The sequence below is a fragment of the Haliaeetus albicilla genome, chromosome Z (assembly GCF_947461875.1).
Source record: "Haliaeetus albicilla chromosome Z, bHalAlb1.1, whole genome shotgun sequence".
Lineage (NCBI taxonomy): Eukaryota > Metazoa > Chordata > Aves > Accipitriformes > Accipitridae > Haliaeetus > Haliaeetus albicilla.
Genome location: NC_091516.1, coordinates 62,047,108 through 62,063,210, shown reverse-complemented (window position 1 = coordinate 62,063,210; position 16,103 = coordinate 62,047,108). Strand labels below are relative to the sequence as shown.

The 16,103-nt window shown below is 43.5% G+C and overlaps 1 protein-coding gene across 2 annotated transcripts; it reads left to right on the top strand.

Moving 5' to 3' along the window:
- The first annotated feature begins 5,540 nt into the window (after positions 1-5,540).
- On the top strand, positions 5,541-15,853 carry ALDOB (aldolase, fructose-bisphosphate B). 2 transcript variants are annotated; one of them, XM_009918551.2, is made up of 9 exons: positions 5,541-5,779; positions 12,319-12,440; positions 12,720-12,931; positions 13,450-13,504; positions 13,658-13,818; positions 14,039-14,122; positions 14,594-14,768; positions 14,924-15,123; positions 15,344-15,853. In XM_009918551.2, exons 2-9 carry the CDS (start codon positions 12,329-12,331, stop codon positions 15,437-15,439), a joined length of 1,095 nt encoding a protein of 364 aa, XP_009916853.1. In that variant the 5' UTR covers positions 5,541-5,779; positions 12,319-12,328; the 3' UTR covers positions 15,440-15,853. The 2 variants fall into 2 exon arrangements, with proteins under 2 accessions (XP_009916853.1, XP_069633039.1); XM_069776938.1 differs by lacking the exon at positions 5,541-5,779 and adding an exon at positions 5,990-6,014.
- The last annotated feature ends 250 nt before the right edge of the window (positions 15,854-16,103 follow it).

Sequence of the window (16,103 nt, the reverse complement as noted above, 5' to 3'; positions counted from 1 at the left end):
GAGTTTCTTTTTGTGTATTTCCACACCAGCTTTATAGACATCGTATCCAAATTCAGCAGATGGCAGGGCCCAACATATGGTTCTGAATAATTTTCAGTAAAACACACATCTGCCAAAAAGGCATATAGAATTAGGTACTCCATGGTCTGTGCTTCTTCAGTGCATGTGTCTCTGTTGCTAGAGTAACTTAATTTCCACAAACTACCTGTCCTCACAGCTCATCCTTTGAGAGAATCCACCCTATCAGCCAGTTTATTCATGCATCTATAGGCTGTCAGCAACATCAATGTCCTTTTCCAAGACTTTGTTCTGCATGGCAAGCTATGAATGCCATATTCCCAGCTGTGTAACCACTGGTGATTTTTAAATTTTGACAAAGAATAAGTAGTGTTCTATTTTCTTGCTCTGTTAGTAAGCCTCTGGCCAGCTATATATTCTTCAGTGCCTACCTTCTCTTTGAATTTCTGCCATGGTGTCCAGTGTTCCCCCAGCAGTGCAGAAACTGCATCTGCAATGGTCTTTGCAGCAAACTGGTCCACTTCAGACATCTCTTGTAGTTTATATTTTGCAAATGGTATGCCAATGTTAACATGCAGCACCTAAAAGTGTGCTGTTTTGAGGACTATGTGCTGCTTAGATAAACAGGTAATAAACTGTTAAGTGTCTCCCATTATAGCAGCCAGTTGTTTGCCCACTTGCTTTTTTAAAAACAAAATGTCAATAGAAAGGCACAGAGACCAGTGTCATTACTGAATTTATCTTCATGTCCTGCTACAGCTATTTTGCACAGCCCAGAAATGTTGCCACTGGCAGCCTGATTTAAAGTTGTATCCTCATCTGCTGTCCCCACTATTGAAATTATTACAGAGATTTGGTGTTTGATAACAGTAATGATATGTGCTTGCCTGTTTTTCATTCCAAGTCATGGTGTTTGTTACATGGTGTTTGTTTGCTTAAAGATGCAAAGAACGAAGAGCAAGCAAACCTGCTCTGTGCAATCCCCTCAGTGCTCTTTGTGGGGCTGAGTCTGTTCTGCCCAATACCATCCATACTCTCCCTGATGTACATGTCTGCAGAAACTGCTGTGGAGCCAGAAGTACAGGTGATTTCTTTCAGTGGGGTTAAAAGCCTGGCTTTCTGCATTGGGGGTGAGGGCTGTAGGTGAATGGGGAAAACAAACCACTTAATAAACAATACCTCTGATTAGATAGGGCTGAACAAGCTGGACTTTGAGACAGTTAAGCAAGACTGCAGAGTACAGAAAACAGGAAACATCGAGCATGGTGTGGAGAGGTGAGGAAGAGGCAGACTCCACTCAGCTCAAATCTGCTCTGATTAGACTTTAGCCCCATCACGCAGGCAGCACTCTCTTGGGGCGCACAGAGCCAGGTGTTTTTCACGTGGATGCATAATATACTCTGACATTCTTCCAACTTCCAGTGTTTTTTTCCATTCCATTTCAAACCCTTTTATTAGTCTGACCAGATACAAAAGTGTTGGTAAGATTAATAGTACTTCATTTACCGAAGTGTAGAGGGAAGTTTTAACTTTTTCATTTTTCTCTTGGTGACCATGTAATCTCTGAAATGGCTTTATCCATTTCTTTCTTTTTCATCTTTCTTTCTCAAATGTACTACAGTTTGTCTCTCTTCACATACTTATTTTCATTTAAAATGCTAGTTTATATGAGTAAGTAGAGGCAAAATCAGTACTGGAACAATACTGCTAGAAACACACAGAAAACACACAATCACCAACCTGAAGAAACATAAGCAATTCTAAAATTTTTACTCATTGCCTTTAAACCAGGCTTTCCATTGATTTTATTGTACTTCATCCAGCAACAATCTTCACTCAAAACTTCAGTGCAGAAGTGACAGATCCTTTGACAGCGAGGTTGGATATAACAAGGACAGCAATTAAATGATATTCTACTGTGAAAATCTACTACTTGCATTGTCAAACTCAAGAAGGCAAACCCACAGATTAAGACCTAAATAATAACTCAAGCCACCTGTAAAGACAGTTTTTAGTGGTCCTTAAAATTTTTAAATTTATAGTTCTGCCAGCTTTTGTATGGTAATTTCAGATGGAAAAGTCAACATCAGCAAAATCTCCAAGCCATTCAAATACAAAATTCACTTATGCTGTGCCACATTTGTCAGAGGAAATGCTAGACACTTGTGTTTTAACATTATCCATCTGTTATACAGCTGACCACCATTTTCTGTTTCCATGCTATAAAAGGTACAACAATGAACATTTAAGCTCTCTTACTAGTTATGCATCTTGTTTGCAGTGATGTTTCAAACACAGATTTGAGTGAGCTATAAATATTTTTATATTGCAAGACTGTTTATATCAGCTTTCTCATTAACAGATAAAAAAGCCATAATCCATACAGAAAAACTTCAATCACCATATTTAGTTAGATATGTATTTAAGTAATCAATTCTCACACATCCAAAACTCTCAAAAGTAGTTAATAATCCGTGCTCTATTAAAGTATTTTTCTCTTCACTAGAAAAGTGGATCAGCAGTCACTGCAATATTCTGTAAAATTATTTTTAAGAATACCAATAACTGAGAGTACTTGTTCTTTAGCTCAACTGCCCTCCCTTCCCATTCTCCCTGTCCTTATCCTCAGCCCAGGATCTTTGCAGTACTTCCCCCTTCCCATGCCAGAGGCAGAGGGAGATGAGGAAGCCCTAGGGAAGCAGAGAAGAGCTGGTGCTTCCTCAGGAACTGAACACCTACCAGAAACCCTGCCTGCATGGCCAGCCCTATAAACTGCAGAAGACAAACCCCACATACCACTAAGATGGGTGGCAACACAAACAACAGTGGATGCTACAAGAGGGCATCTGTTTCATGCCATTATTGAGCCATTTTTTGTCACAAAGTTGTTATCTGTACCCCTTAACATTCATCTGCATGATCTCTGCCTCTTTTTGCCTCCTGTTTTCCTGAAGCCCCCAAATCTGATTCCTGATCTGCTTCATTCTTCTGAATACATCTTCCACTAGGGTTTTGGTATTCCTCACACTCCATGTCCACCAAAGGTGTCCCAGTCTTCCTGTATTGTGACATCTGTATCAAAATCATGCTGTCCATGGCCACAAATTCAATCTCTGTCAAAGTAATGTCTAGATGTAGCCACCTCTGCCAAGGGTGCTCACACCAGCAGCCACCCTTTTGCTAGCTACAGCCCTATGCCTGCATCACATTACTCTGAAAAAGGCTTTTAGTTGGGTCACTGGAAAGCTGAGAGAGTTGCCCATACTACGAGTTCAAACACTAACTCAATGAGACAGGTTTACAACTTGGACAATACTTGAATTTTGCTGTAGAAAAATTAGTGCAGGCAATGATTTGATATTTTTTAAGGGCAGGTTAGTTGCTTGGTTAAATGCAAGTACACTGCATTCCCCTCATGATGCAAGCTTATTCCTCCTATCATTTAAGGATAACTGATATCACTATAACCAAATTTTTAGAGGTATAAGTATCCCCACACTATGATTATGCAGCTGTGATGATGAAAGTATGTACTCTTTTCCAGTGTTTTAGTATCACTCTACTACTAATTTCTGCATAGCATCGTCAGCATCATGGGTCTCCATGTTAATAGTACTCAACCTTACAGTGACATTATCTAGCATCATTGCTCATTCCATATTCTTGCCTGAAAAGGCTCCCATTCATAAATTAAGTGAAAAAGTTAACCATCATGTCTGTTCACTTTTTTCTCCTCAGTCCTCAGAATCTCTGCTAGAACCTGTAATCCTAGTGTTTGAAGTGCTGGCTATTGGCTCAGAAGGACTAGAAGGGCACATATTAGCCATTACCTACCTGGAAATACATATATATGTGTATATATATATATATATACTTCTGAAAGAATTAAGAATGCAAGGTGGGCTGCAGGGGATTATCTAAAGTGGTTTCTAAATGTCAGACACTGTTTTTTTCAAGAGTCCCCCCAACATTTCTCTAATAGCCTGTCAGACCTTATCACAGATGACACTGGGAAAGAAACACTTCTGAGTACTTTCCTACCTGTGACAGCTTCTAACCAAACCAGGAATGATGGGACTCAGACTCTGATTTTCTCTGTGGCCCTGAAGAAGACCATCAGTATGACACCTTTGTGGTCTAAAGAGGGTCTTAGATAATGTGTATTTCATTAAAAATATTTTTAATCCTTACTAGATGCCTCTGTTCATGGTGGAGAAACTTTAATACACCATGGGGTTCATCCTTCTGCTAGGATGGGAGAAATGGAATATAAAGCAAACACTCTAAAGCAGGGAAGGCTTTCTGTCCATGTTATGTGCCACAGCATTCTTCAGCAAAAAGCTATGGATCAGGAAGGAGAACGTTAAAGAAAACAAAACAACACAAGCCCAATACCTTCAATTGGGCTGTATCCTCAGCTTTTTCAGAGGTTTCTCTTCTGACTGTCACAGAGTGCTACCGCTGGCAGCATGTAAGCTGTTAAGATCTCCCACAGGCACTGACCTTGGCATGCAGCTCTAGAAGAGACAGGCTCAAGGAGGAAGTGCCCTAATGAAGACAGTGTTGCTCAGTGAGAGGAGAAATCAGATGTCTCACCATGTCCGTGTAAAGGCTAAAGGTGTCACTACATGAGCCAAACAAATGGGGAAACTACGTCATTCTTCAGGCAAACACTGGGTGTTTGTGGCAAAGACATGCTAATGTCCAAGGTCGCAGAGCGTGTTGCTGCTGAGGGTATGATGTTTGCCTAACAGTCCCTGTGCAGTACTTCCCTCCAGGAGTATTGACCTGCAGTATGGGGGGAAAAATAAAATAAAAACAAAAAATAAAGTCTATCTACCTAGATTTGGTGAATAGCTGTAGTGTGATTTCATGTAAACTGGAATGCTGATATACCCTTTATAGAGCATTAGCATTTTTCACAGGAAAATTTTGCTAAGCAACTGAGAAGTTTGTATGTCATTGTAATATGGGTAAGTGTTTCAATGGGATTTTGGTAGAAAATTTGGCTTGCACTTGTGCACCTCAGTGTGGGCATATTTCTTCTGATAACTATCATTCTCACACATACACTGCATTAAAGGAAATCAGAACTTACAGTTTCATGAACCCTGGTACTGTAGCATTGCATTTTGCCTTTCCATATACTAACTGGAGAAGAAAAATATGTTTCTGTGCTGAATTTTCAAGTGAGGAAAATCAGTGTAATGCTTAGGAAGCCACTGAAATGATAGTAACTCATGTCAATTAAGGATCTGTTTCTTGCTTCTGCATTTTGTTTTCTACTCTTCCTTCCTGCACTGTGTGGTTTCCTACATATAAGCTTCCAGATTCCTAAACGGAAAGTTATGCCCAAGTTCCCTGTAAACAATTTCCATGGTTCCTCTTGTAGTTCTTTTCAGTCTGTTTTAGAAAGGGGAGGAATAATTTGAAATAACTGGAAAATGTCTCCGTTTCACAGCATCCTGAATGGCCTTATATCTACAGGGGAGGGGAAAGGGGAGAAACCCCGGGAGCGAGACGAGGTCCCATTGGTTGTGAGTGGTTGTGCTCTGACAGCCAATGACCGACCTCGAGCAATGACATCTCCCCAACCAGCCTGGGGAGGAGAGGGAATGAAGGAGTGGAGAAAAAAAAAACAAACCAAACAACCCTGTCAAGAATTTTATAAAAGTTAGTGATTAGAAGGACCGGGTCTCTTCGCCTGCAACCACCTCACCAGAAGCTTGTAGCAGCAGAGGCACTCACTGTCCACTAACAAGTAAGTATAATTCATTTCTAAACTGTAAAGGTGGTATGTATATCAGCAGCTGAGACATGATGTGTTTATCTAAAGTGGGCTTGGGGAGTTCTTTTTGGTTTTGTTTTTATTTTTTTGTTCCAGGAACAGCTTGCAAGAAATAAGCACTCAGCCATTCTGCAGTGATCTTCCAATGTGACCCATTTGCTGCTAACACTGGCTTTCTAACTTAGTTTAATCACTCAGAACTCCTGGAGTAAGTGAATCCTTAGTGTAAGGGGACTAGAGCAATAACATACCTGCATTGCTTTCTAGTGCTTTGTATTGTATGTGTTTGCTTATGCTTGTGGGGTACATAAATTTATGTTTTGCAAGGAGAAGAGAGAATCACTGGAGAATGCAGCTGGTCCTGACAAACACCGATACTGACAGAAGTGTAATTATGTGTGTTTGTTGTGCAGCTTCTTCTGAAGTATTAGTGCAGTAGTGTGGATAAGATTCTTTGGCAGGGGGATCTAAGGTAGTCTGCAGCACAGGAAACTAAAAACTGCTCTTGCATTAATTAGGCTGTAACCTTTCAAGTTGCGAACAGCCAGCTTCAGAAAATTGCTCAACAAACTCAAATCCTCACAGAGTCTGTGATACTCCATCACTTCCTCAACTATTCCCTGTGCCTGGCACCCGAAACTATTTAGCCCACCTGAAACCCTCACCACTGCTTCCCCCAGGCTCCCCTGCTGGCAGTATAAGGCTTGAATTCTCATGCAAGTCTGGCAGCATTTTTTTACCTTCTCTCAGAAGAGCCCAGCCCTGAAAGAGAAGCAGCTTCACCCTAATGACCACACGTCCTGCCAAGAAACCAGTTTCTTGCCACCTCAGCCATCTCTAGCAGTCGTGAGTGCTCCAGGAGTGCTCTGCATTGACTGCAGAGGCCAGGTCCCCGAGTACATAACCTCCTTTCATACTTGCTAGAGAGTTGAACAGGGGGTACATTTGCTCAGGGCTTGAGTGTAGCTCTGAGGCTACTATGGGAATCAGGACAGGGAACTGCAGGTCTCATACTCCCATCCACTTGAGATAGGATGTTGAAGCAAGGTCCCTAGACAGAGCATGAAGATGGGAAAACCCCTTGTTCTCACCCTCATAAGAGCAAAATCCAACCAGACAATTTACCATCATATATGCCCCAAAGGACCTATCAAGATGGTGACATTAGTGAGTCAATCAAAAACATCTGCTGCTTTTTCTAGGTGACAGAAATCTGAGTATCTCTTTTTGTCCCATACCTTTGACTCACTTTTTAGAACCCAGAAATGAAACATTTTGCTATACTGAAACCTTCACTCCCACTGCAAAGATAAAGGGAGAAACAGCCTGTTCTTCCCTCAGAGCTCCTTCATATGTACAGGAGGCACCACTGCCACTTCAGCTCCCTAAAGCAAGTCCTCACACAGAGTCACAGGCTAATTTAGGCTGAAGGGGACATCAGAAGGTCTGCAGTCCAACCTCCTGCTCAAAGCAGTGTTAGACACAAGGTCAGACCAGGCTGCTTACGGCTTTATTCAGGTGGGTCTTGACAGCCTCCATGGATGGAGACAGCACAGCCTCTCTGTCAACCTGCTCCACTGCTTGGCTGTCCCAACAGTGAAAAAAATTCTCCATATCCAGTGCGAATCGCTCGAGTTTCAGCTTCTGCCTGTTGTCTCTCACCCTCCCGTCACATGCCGCTGTGAAGAGCCTGGCTCTGCCTCTTGAATTACCACTCTGTAGGTATTGGGGGCTGCTGAGAGGTGCCCCTGAAGCCATCTCTGCTTGAGGCTGAATTAGACCCAGCTCTGCAGCTTCCTCCTCGCAGAGCAAGTGCTTCAGCCCCCGACCTTCTCAGTGGCACCTGTTGAACTCACTTCAGTTTTTCAGTATCTTTCCTGTACTGCAGGAGCCCAACACTGGATGCAGCACCCAGATGTGATCTAAAGAGTGCTGAGCAGAGGGGGATAATCCCTGTCCTCCCTTGCCTCTCTGGGCTGGACGCCTGGTCACACAGGATGCTGCTGGCCTTCATTGTTGGCCCCTGTTGAGCTCGCTGCCTGACAGGGCCCTGGACCTTCTCCGAAGAGCTGTTTCCCTGTCCCACCAGCCCTGGTGGGATCACTGCCAGGGCTCTGCCCCCCAGGCAGCGGCTGGGCATTCGTCCTGGCTGAACTTCATGGTGTTCCTCTTGGTCTCTTCCTGCCCCCCGTCCAGCCTCTGGATGGCTGCCCAGCAATCAAGCATATCAACTAGTCCTGCCAGCTTGGTGTCATCTGCAGGCTAGATAAGAATGTGCTCTGTCAGCAAGATGGGGCCAGGCTTGCCCAGCCATTCATACCTATCAGTTTGGCCAATGTCCAAGTAACCAGTCTTACTTAGAAATAGCTTTTTAATGGAGCTCCATAGAGGTCAATAACTAGATTTATCCACTGCAATGAGAATATAAGGTGCATAACTCATTATGTGTCTGTCTCTCCTAAGCATACAAGTGTAAATGAGGAGTAAATCCAGTCAGGTCAACACTGTGCCTGCATGCGATGGGCTAAATTTTTGAATACTTTTCATTCTCCCCAGCAACGGTATTTATCTACTTATACATGCAACTTTCGTTTCTTCAAACCCTGGTCTTTGGATGCAGAATCACTTGCGTGCACAGTGCAACAACATGCACATGTGGTTTGTATTGCTAACTGTCAGAGATGATGTTGAAGGGCTGTGTTGACCAGTAATCGAACAGGAAAAGCTAAATGCATGGGATACAAACTGTATTTTGAGACTTTGGTCCTGCACTTTTGGAACCAATTTTATAAAAGAAGGCAATGAAGATACCCAAGAGAAAAACTTACAGATTCTAATGCAATCTTTTCCCATCTGCAAACCAGGACTCAGGTGAGATTTTCTGTAAGATTAGAAGATGCCAGTCTCTTGAGGTGGTTGGAAAGAAAAGATGCCAATGAAGTATTAATGTTTCTAGGACAACCTGAAGTGGAATGTAAGAGTTTGTTCCTTCTGCTGTTTGTCTTGCCTCTGCCCTTTAGTTCTCACTATTAGTATTAACAGGATGCAGTGCTTGTGCTGATATCCATGAAGATATTTTCCCTGCAGTCCTCCATTACGGTAGCTGAGAAAAACTTGAGACTTCAGCAGTACAATATTTACTTTTACAACTGTGCTGTCCCTTTTCCCCCCACCCTCACCTCCTGCTGGTCACAGGCTGGAGGCTGAACAAAGAACTTTGTTTGCCTAAGGAGCTGCTAAAGCCTGACAAACGCTCAAGGTAGCCATAAAGCTGGGGGTTTTGTGCATGCTGTGCAGTTTTATTCTTTTTTTTTTTTTCTTCCACTTTTAAAAAATGTTATGTAAGCAGTTACCATGAAGAGAATACATTGTATTCATACAATGTCAAATTAATGTGAAATCACTTGAGCTTGTGACACTAGGATGCTAGCCCACAGCCGAAAATGGGTAAATAAAAATAAAATTTCTTGAAAAACTTTAGGGGTGGGACAACTCCTAGATACTGTTACTGAGAATACAGTTCCTTCAAGCTTTTTCCTGCCTGCAAAAGCTGTCAAATTAAACAAATAAAGCAGAATAATAAGGCAAATGGGCTTCGTTCTTGGAAGAATGAAATGAGCTGCCCAGCTTTGGCAGCCTGGGCACAACTGTTTTTCCTCAGGACCTGTAAGGTGACATATCCAGCTCTTTAAGGGGGGACATTAATGTTTCTGTGGATGTGCTGGGAGCTTACTCTTTACAAAGCAGCTGAATGAAGTGTAAGTGAATGTTACTGAAGTGTAAGACTTCTCCACTTCCCTTTAAATGCTCCAAGCAGTACCTTACAGCAGAGACACCCTTTCTGAATCCAATGGGGAAGATCCTCAGAGATTATGCTCCTCATGAAAGAATCACAGAAAAATGAAGTCCTAAATCAAGGGTACTTGAACATTCCGGACCTTAGAGCTATCATTAGCTTTACAACTGCTCTTTTGCCCTCATTTCTTCACCAGTTCAGTTAGAAACACTGTGCATTTTATTTGTCCTTGTAGTTCAGCAGGGTAGCTGGGAACCACTCACCATGGCCTTATAGATCATTTTCAGGAACCTTTTGGTAAATCTCCACCTACTTCTTCACACTCAATGAGATACTTGTATAGAAACTGGAACTAATCTGCTGTCTTCCAATTCATCATTGTGGAACAATACTGTAGTGCTTCAGTCTCTCAAAGTACTCACTTGGACCAGCATTATGCACCGAAAACTTGTATTTCCGTATTTTGGCAATTTGCTCTGCAGGCTGGTTTTTAGTGATAACTGTCTCTTTGTTATCTTTATGCAAACACTGGGAACAAGTAAGATACAACAGACATCAGTCTCATTGCTTATTGCATTGCTGGAGAGAAAGTATACCCATAACAACATAACTAGAGTGACTGATGATCTTGTAATTCAGCTAGCTGGATTAAAGATTATCTGGATACACCTACTCGTGCTGTAGCATACCTCCAAACTGCAACTCTGAAATCCTATTACTGATTTAGCAATTCATTAGCTTTGACCTTGGACAAGATCATATTCTTGCTGGATCACAATTTTCCAGTCTTTTTGCAGAGACTGTGAACTCCTGGAGTGATTCCTCATAATTTTGCATAGCAATTTATTTAGCAGTGCTATGGTTTTGACTGAAGTGCTTACAACACAAACTATTATTACAGTAATCATAGTAACAAGCCAGTTTCCTATTTCTAAGAGACGTACAGACACAGAAAGCAGGTGAGGGATAAGGAGGGTTACAGGTGAACTTAATTATCTATGCAGCATACACAATAGCTCTTCCAAGTTCTTTTAGGTGGGCTGAACAGGGTAAGAGCTGGGAGTGATGGAGTTGTGGTCACCACAGCAGAAGGATGCTTCCCAGAGGTCTGGCCACAGCCTGGCATAGAGAGAGAGGAGTGCAGCAAAGCCTGCTTTTGCAGGACCACAGCAAGACATTTCAGTGCTTGCTAAAGGAGGGAACCCTCCCTCATTTGACACAGTCTTCATCACGCACTCCTTCAAATTCCCTCTAAACCTAGAATGACTCACCATTGATAAGTTGCATAGGATGAATTCTAGCCTCAAACAACTCACAAAAAGGTAAAGCAGGTATCTGGACACTGCATCTGACTGGTCTGTACTGGTAGACAACACCATTTGAATCTTACACAATAACATTACCAATACCAAAGTACCTTCAACTACAAATCAGAGACACAAATTTATAACTGTCACAGTACTGTGATGGCATTGTTGCCAGAAAATTTTGGCACCATTTGGCATTGTGCACAGAACTCTATTACCGTATCATGAGTAGTAGCCAGAACCCTGATTGTTTCTCCCCATCATACCCTTCAGCAGGGTGGGCAAGACAAGGATTCCCCAGCGACATAATCTGTGTGCAGGGAAAGAGGATGGAGGACTTGGCTGCATACATGCTTATACGGGGCGACATACTTGCTGGCCATCTCTGGCACATGGTAAAATGGGAAATGGCATGTTCTCGCTCCTCTCTAAGGCTGAGTTTGGGAACAGAAAATGCAGATGCTGCCCAGAAGCCTGCCCCTCTGGAGGAAAACTTGGTATTGGAGGTCTTTTCTGTTGTTTTTAATGATTCATCTCATGGATTTACCACCTGGTGATAAAAACATGGGTGTTGCTTTAGCTATCACATATGATAAACAGACGGAAGACAGCCTTTATGTCTCAGGCTCACAGGCTTATACACATAGGGAAGTAACTTGGACTATTCAGATGATCTGAGAAACTGTAATTTAATGCCATATAATCAAAACTTCAATGAGATCAAGCATTTTGTCATAACAAGACAGAACCTGGATTTCAGGTGCTGTGTATCTGCAGCAGGTTAAGCCCCTGCCACAGCTGAAAAGATAGACATGGGTGGTGAATCCTTCTAAACACCCAGGTTTTCCATAGAGCAACCAATGCACTACAGTTCTGAAAGCAGCCATGGGGAGGACAGAATTACAAAGCAAGGCAGGAGGGTGGGGACGGAAAGTCAGCTACACATAATAGCAAATACCACCAACACAGGCCAGGGCATGGGAGAGGGGCATTGTTAGGAAAAGTAAGCAATGTGATAATTGGCATTCTTCTCATTGGGACCAAAAAGTCCTAAGTCCTTTGCAAAGAAGTTCACAGAGTCTGCAATCAGCATACTTGTTAGCTTGGTGCATGTTTTTATGACAGACTGACCTTCCCTTAGTCTTTGAGCAAATCCATGTAAAAAGCAGAGTCTTTCCCAATTTGGTTCTGGAAGGATGCGTTAGGATGTGGCTCCTGCATTTCTCTCTTCTGGTTTTGCCAGACACACCAACTGATGAAGAACTCAAATGGATTTCTGGGCGTGTGCCTGTGATAACATGCTCCAGACAAGCACTGACTGCCCTCCAAGAGAAACACCTCAGTGGTATCTCTGGTTCCCAGTTTGTGTATACAGTCTACCTCACCTTGTAACAGTTTCTCTTCCACAGATAAGTCAACATGACCCACCAATTCCCAGCGCTGTCTCCAGAGCAGAAGAAAGCTCTTTCAGACATTGCTCAGCGGATTGTGGCTTCAGGAAAGGGGATCTTAGCTGCAGATGAATCAGTGGGTGAGTTCTGGATATCAATCAATTAGCAGTACCCAAGACTTTTTCCATTAAGTTTGCTTCATCTTTGAAATCAGTGGAGTAAATTAAAAACACTTAGACCTGTTGACTGAGCAGGAACAACTCAGCCAAGCAGGGCTGCATCTATGGCAACAAAAGCTGACAAACTATGGGTTGAGAAGGGAAGCTCTGAACTGAAGCTCCAGTTCATTATTACATAATGGGACCAGGAGGCCAGCCAAGCCTAACACCTCTCCATCCAACCTTTGTCCACCTCGCTAGGTACCATGGGAAACAGGCTGCAGAGGATCAATGTGGAGAACACAGAGGAGAATCGCCGGGCTTTTCGAGAGATCCTCTTCTCTTCAGATGCTTCCATCAACCAGAGCATTGGGGGAGTGATCTTCTTCCACGAGACTCTCTATCAGAAAGACAGCACTGGAAAGCCATTTCCCGCTCTCATCAAAGAAAAAGGCATTGTGGTGGGAATAAAGGTGAGTATCTGCATATGTCTGGATGGCAGCATAATCTAAAACCCATTTCCAGTGAAAATTATATATGGGGCTGCACTCTCTCCTGCCAAACACTTTTTTTCTTTTTTTGTGCTTGGTTTTAAAATAACTAGAGGATCTCTGCCACCATTCTCTGCATTGCTTTTGTACAACTAACCAGGAGCACATTTGCATTTAATGCAGGAACTTTTCATTCACCAACTCGCACCTACTCACCGTTTGCTGCAATTAAATCCCTCCATGCAGTAACCTAAATCCAGTCCTTTCCGCATCTGATAGAGCTCTCAAGCCATTCCCTCTGGCCATCTACACATTGTCCCTTCCTCTTGACCAATTCACTCCTCTGCCTCCCCTTTGCTCCAACATTTCCCTCGTTTGCACCCTTAGCATGTTCAGCCCCATGCTTCACTCACAGTCAGCCTGCAAAGACAGACTAGCCATAGGTAAGAAGACTGATCTCTATCTCTCTGTAACCCTTCCTGTTTTCCTCATCTCCACAGCTGGATAAAGGCACAGCACCCCTAGCAGGAACAAATGGAGAAACCACCATCCAAGGTAAGGAGAGATCTAAGGAGCCTAAGTTATGACTGGTGCAGCAAAAGCCATGCGGTGGCTACCCTGAGTCGCAGCCTTGGCTGGTGTCATGGTACTTTCAGAGCTATATCCTAAAGAACTGCTCTCAGTGAAGCACTGTTCTATCATCTGCAGGGCTGGATGGATTGGCTGAGCGCTGTGCCCAGTACAAGAAAGACGGTGCTGACTTTGGCAAGTGGCGTGCAGTGCTGAAGATCACCAGCACAACACCCTCTCAACTTGCCATCCAAGAGAATGCCAACACATTGGCACGCTATGCCAGCATCTGCCAGCAGGTATCTACCCTCCGTCAACCTTTCCTGAGATGCTGTTGCCCCTTCTCACTGTTCTCTGTGATAACATGATAGGTAACTTGAAAGGCGGATCTCCACAAGGGTTTTGGGAAAGATGAGGTAGAAGGGCAGTGCAGCAAGAAGGAATACCACCAAAGTCAGGGTAGACAAGAACAGTTTTTCTTCCACACTCCTAGTGACTTCCCTGTTTTTCTTTCCTTAGCATGGCTTGGTGCCCATTGTGGAGCCGGAAATCTTGCCTGATGGAGACCATGATCTCCAACGCTGTCAGTATGTCACAGAAAAGGTAAGAGATTCCTGCCCCTCTCCTCCCCTTCACAGATCTGTAGCTGATCTTATGCAGTTTGTGCTCACAGATCTCAAGGAGTTTTGACCAAAAAGGTACTTCGTAACTGCATCACAAAAATGAGTTGCTCACAGTTAACAGTGAACGTGAGAGTAGAATCCATGCTTTTGGATTTCCACTCGAACCACCTATATAAGCATTCTCAATCTCAAAAAGATGCACTGGGACCAAAACCACTGACCACTTTTTCAGTACCTCAGCTTGCAGGGACAAATTCAGTAAATATGAAGAGTGGTATCCTGGTCATCTCAAAAGCAGTGGTGTCTCCAGGGCTGCAACCCCTGTGATAAATTTCATGAGAAAGAGAAATCAGTTTGATCTTCTCACACTCCCAAGGAATGAGCTGTCTTTCCACAGCAGGTTGAGGTGAAGATTTGAGCAGAGGTCTACATTCAATCCTCCTGTTTTCAGGTTCTTGCTGCTGTCTACAAGGCCCTGAATGATCATCATGTCTACCTGGAAGGAACACTGCTGAAACCCAACATGGTGACAGCTGGGCACTCCTGCCCCAAGAAGTACACCCCTCAGGATGTAGCCATAGCAACTGTTACTACTCTTCTCCGCACCGTTCCTGCTGCCGTTCCTGGTGATTCCTAATTCATTCCTATGTATCCATTCACACTGTCACTCTTGCTGGCCTTGCTCCTACATCTGACACGCTCACTCCTCTGGCACATAAAAGTCAGGGATTGTGGTGGCTGGAGCACTTCATTTCTAAGCCTCGAAACCTTTTTCTTGCAGGAATCTGCTTCCTGTCTGGAGGTCAGAGTGAAGAGGAGGCTTCTGTCAACCTGAATGCCATGAATCAGTCCCCTCTGCCTAAGCCTTGGAAACTGACCTTTTCATACGGGAGAGCCCTGCAAGCCTCTGCCCTGGCAGCATGGGTGGGCAAAAGCGAGAACAAGAAGGCTGCACAGGAGGCCTTCCGCAAGCGGGCCCAGGTACGAGGCTTTCCTGCAGTGCAGGGAGGAGCTGCTCACCATGAAGGGAGACGTGTTGTCACCTTCCTAAGGCTCCTCTTGTTCCCGCCCCATCTGGTGCTTCATGTTCACCAGAGATGTTGTTCTGTTATTTTTGCCTTGCTTGGTTATTCCTGCTGTCTTTCTACATCTTTCTTACTCCAAGCTAACTGTTTTCCCCTCCTTTCTCTTTCTTTTTCAGATTAACAGTTTGGCTTGCAGAGGGCAGTACGTTGTGGCTGGGAAGACTGACACAGCTGCCACGCAGTCGCTTTTCACTGCCAGCTACACCTACTGAAAGCGCAGGAACCTTCCTTCGTCCTGTCCTTCTTCACAAGGTGGAAGATGCTCAGAAATGAAAGAAAAACAAAGAAATCTAATTTCCCTTACCCTAAACAAAATTGGAGATAAAATGGATTAGATTCCTCTCTACCCTATGCTCCCACAATTTACCGAGGGAATATTCTTGTTTCATCTGCACATTCCAAGGAAGGGGAATTCCTTCCATACAACAAACAACAGCTGCCAATGAATCATGAACCTGCTCTCCCTCTGGTTTAAACTTAGTCCCCAGAATCGTAGGCAGATTAAGTAGTTCCCTAGCAATGCAAATACATACCCTTGCCCATTACCACATTTTGCAGCCAAAATCCTGAATTACAAAACCCGACTGTGTGTTCAATCATGGGAATAAAACAGTAATTGAAACTAATCTCTGTCTCACAATTCTTCATTCTGTATAAACTTTACAGTCTCACACATCTGTGGTTTTCAGTAGCCTATGCAAAGATTAAGTCTCAAAGAGTTACAGCTGGTGAGCTTGGGAAACCCTGAGGAGATGAAAGGGAAATAATTCAATAGTGATACAGCTGGAGAGGTTAATCCTGCTGACTGAAGTCTGACAGACACTGAGAAAAATTGAGAGATGTATATGGTGAGCAGTGCATGGGACTCAGGCCACA

Excerpts from the sequence above, each read along its gene's own strand:
- ALDOB (XM_009918551.2), top strand. The coding sequence starts at position 12,329 with ATGACCCACCAATTCCCAGCGCTGTCTCCAGAGCAGAAGAAAGCTCTT. Across the intron at positions 12,932-13,449 it reads GCATTGTGGTGGGAATAAAG|CTGGATAAAGGCACAGCACC; the intron begins GTGAGTATCTGC and ends TCATCTCCACAG. Across the intron at positions 15,124-15,343 it reads CCTTCCGCAAGCGGGCCCAG|ATTAACAGTTTGGCTTGCAG; the intron begins GTACGAGGCTTT and ends TTTCTTTTTCAG.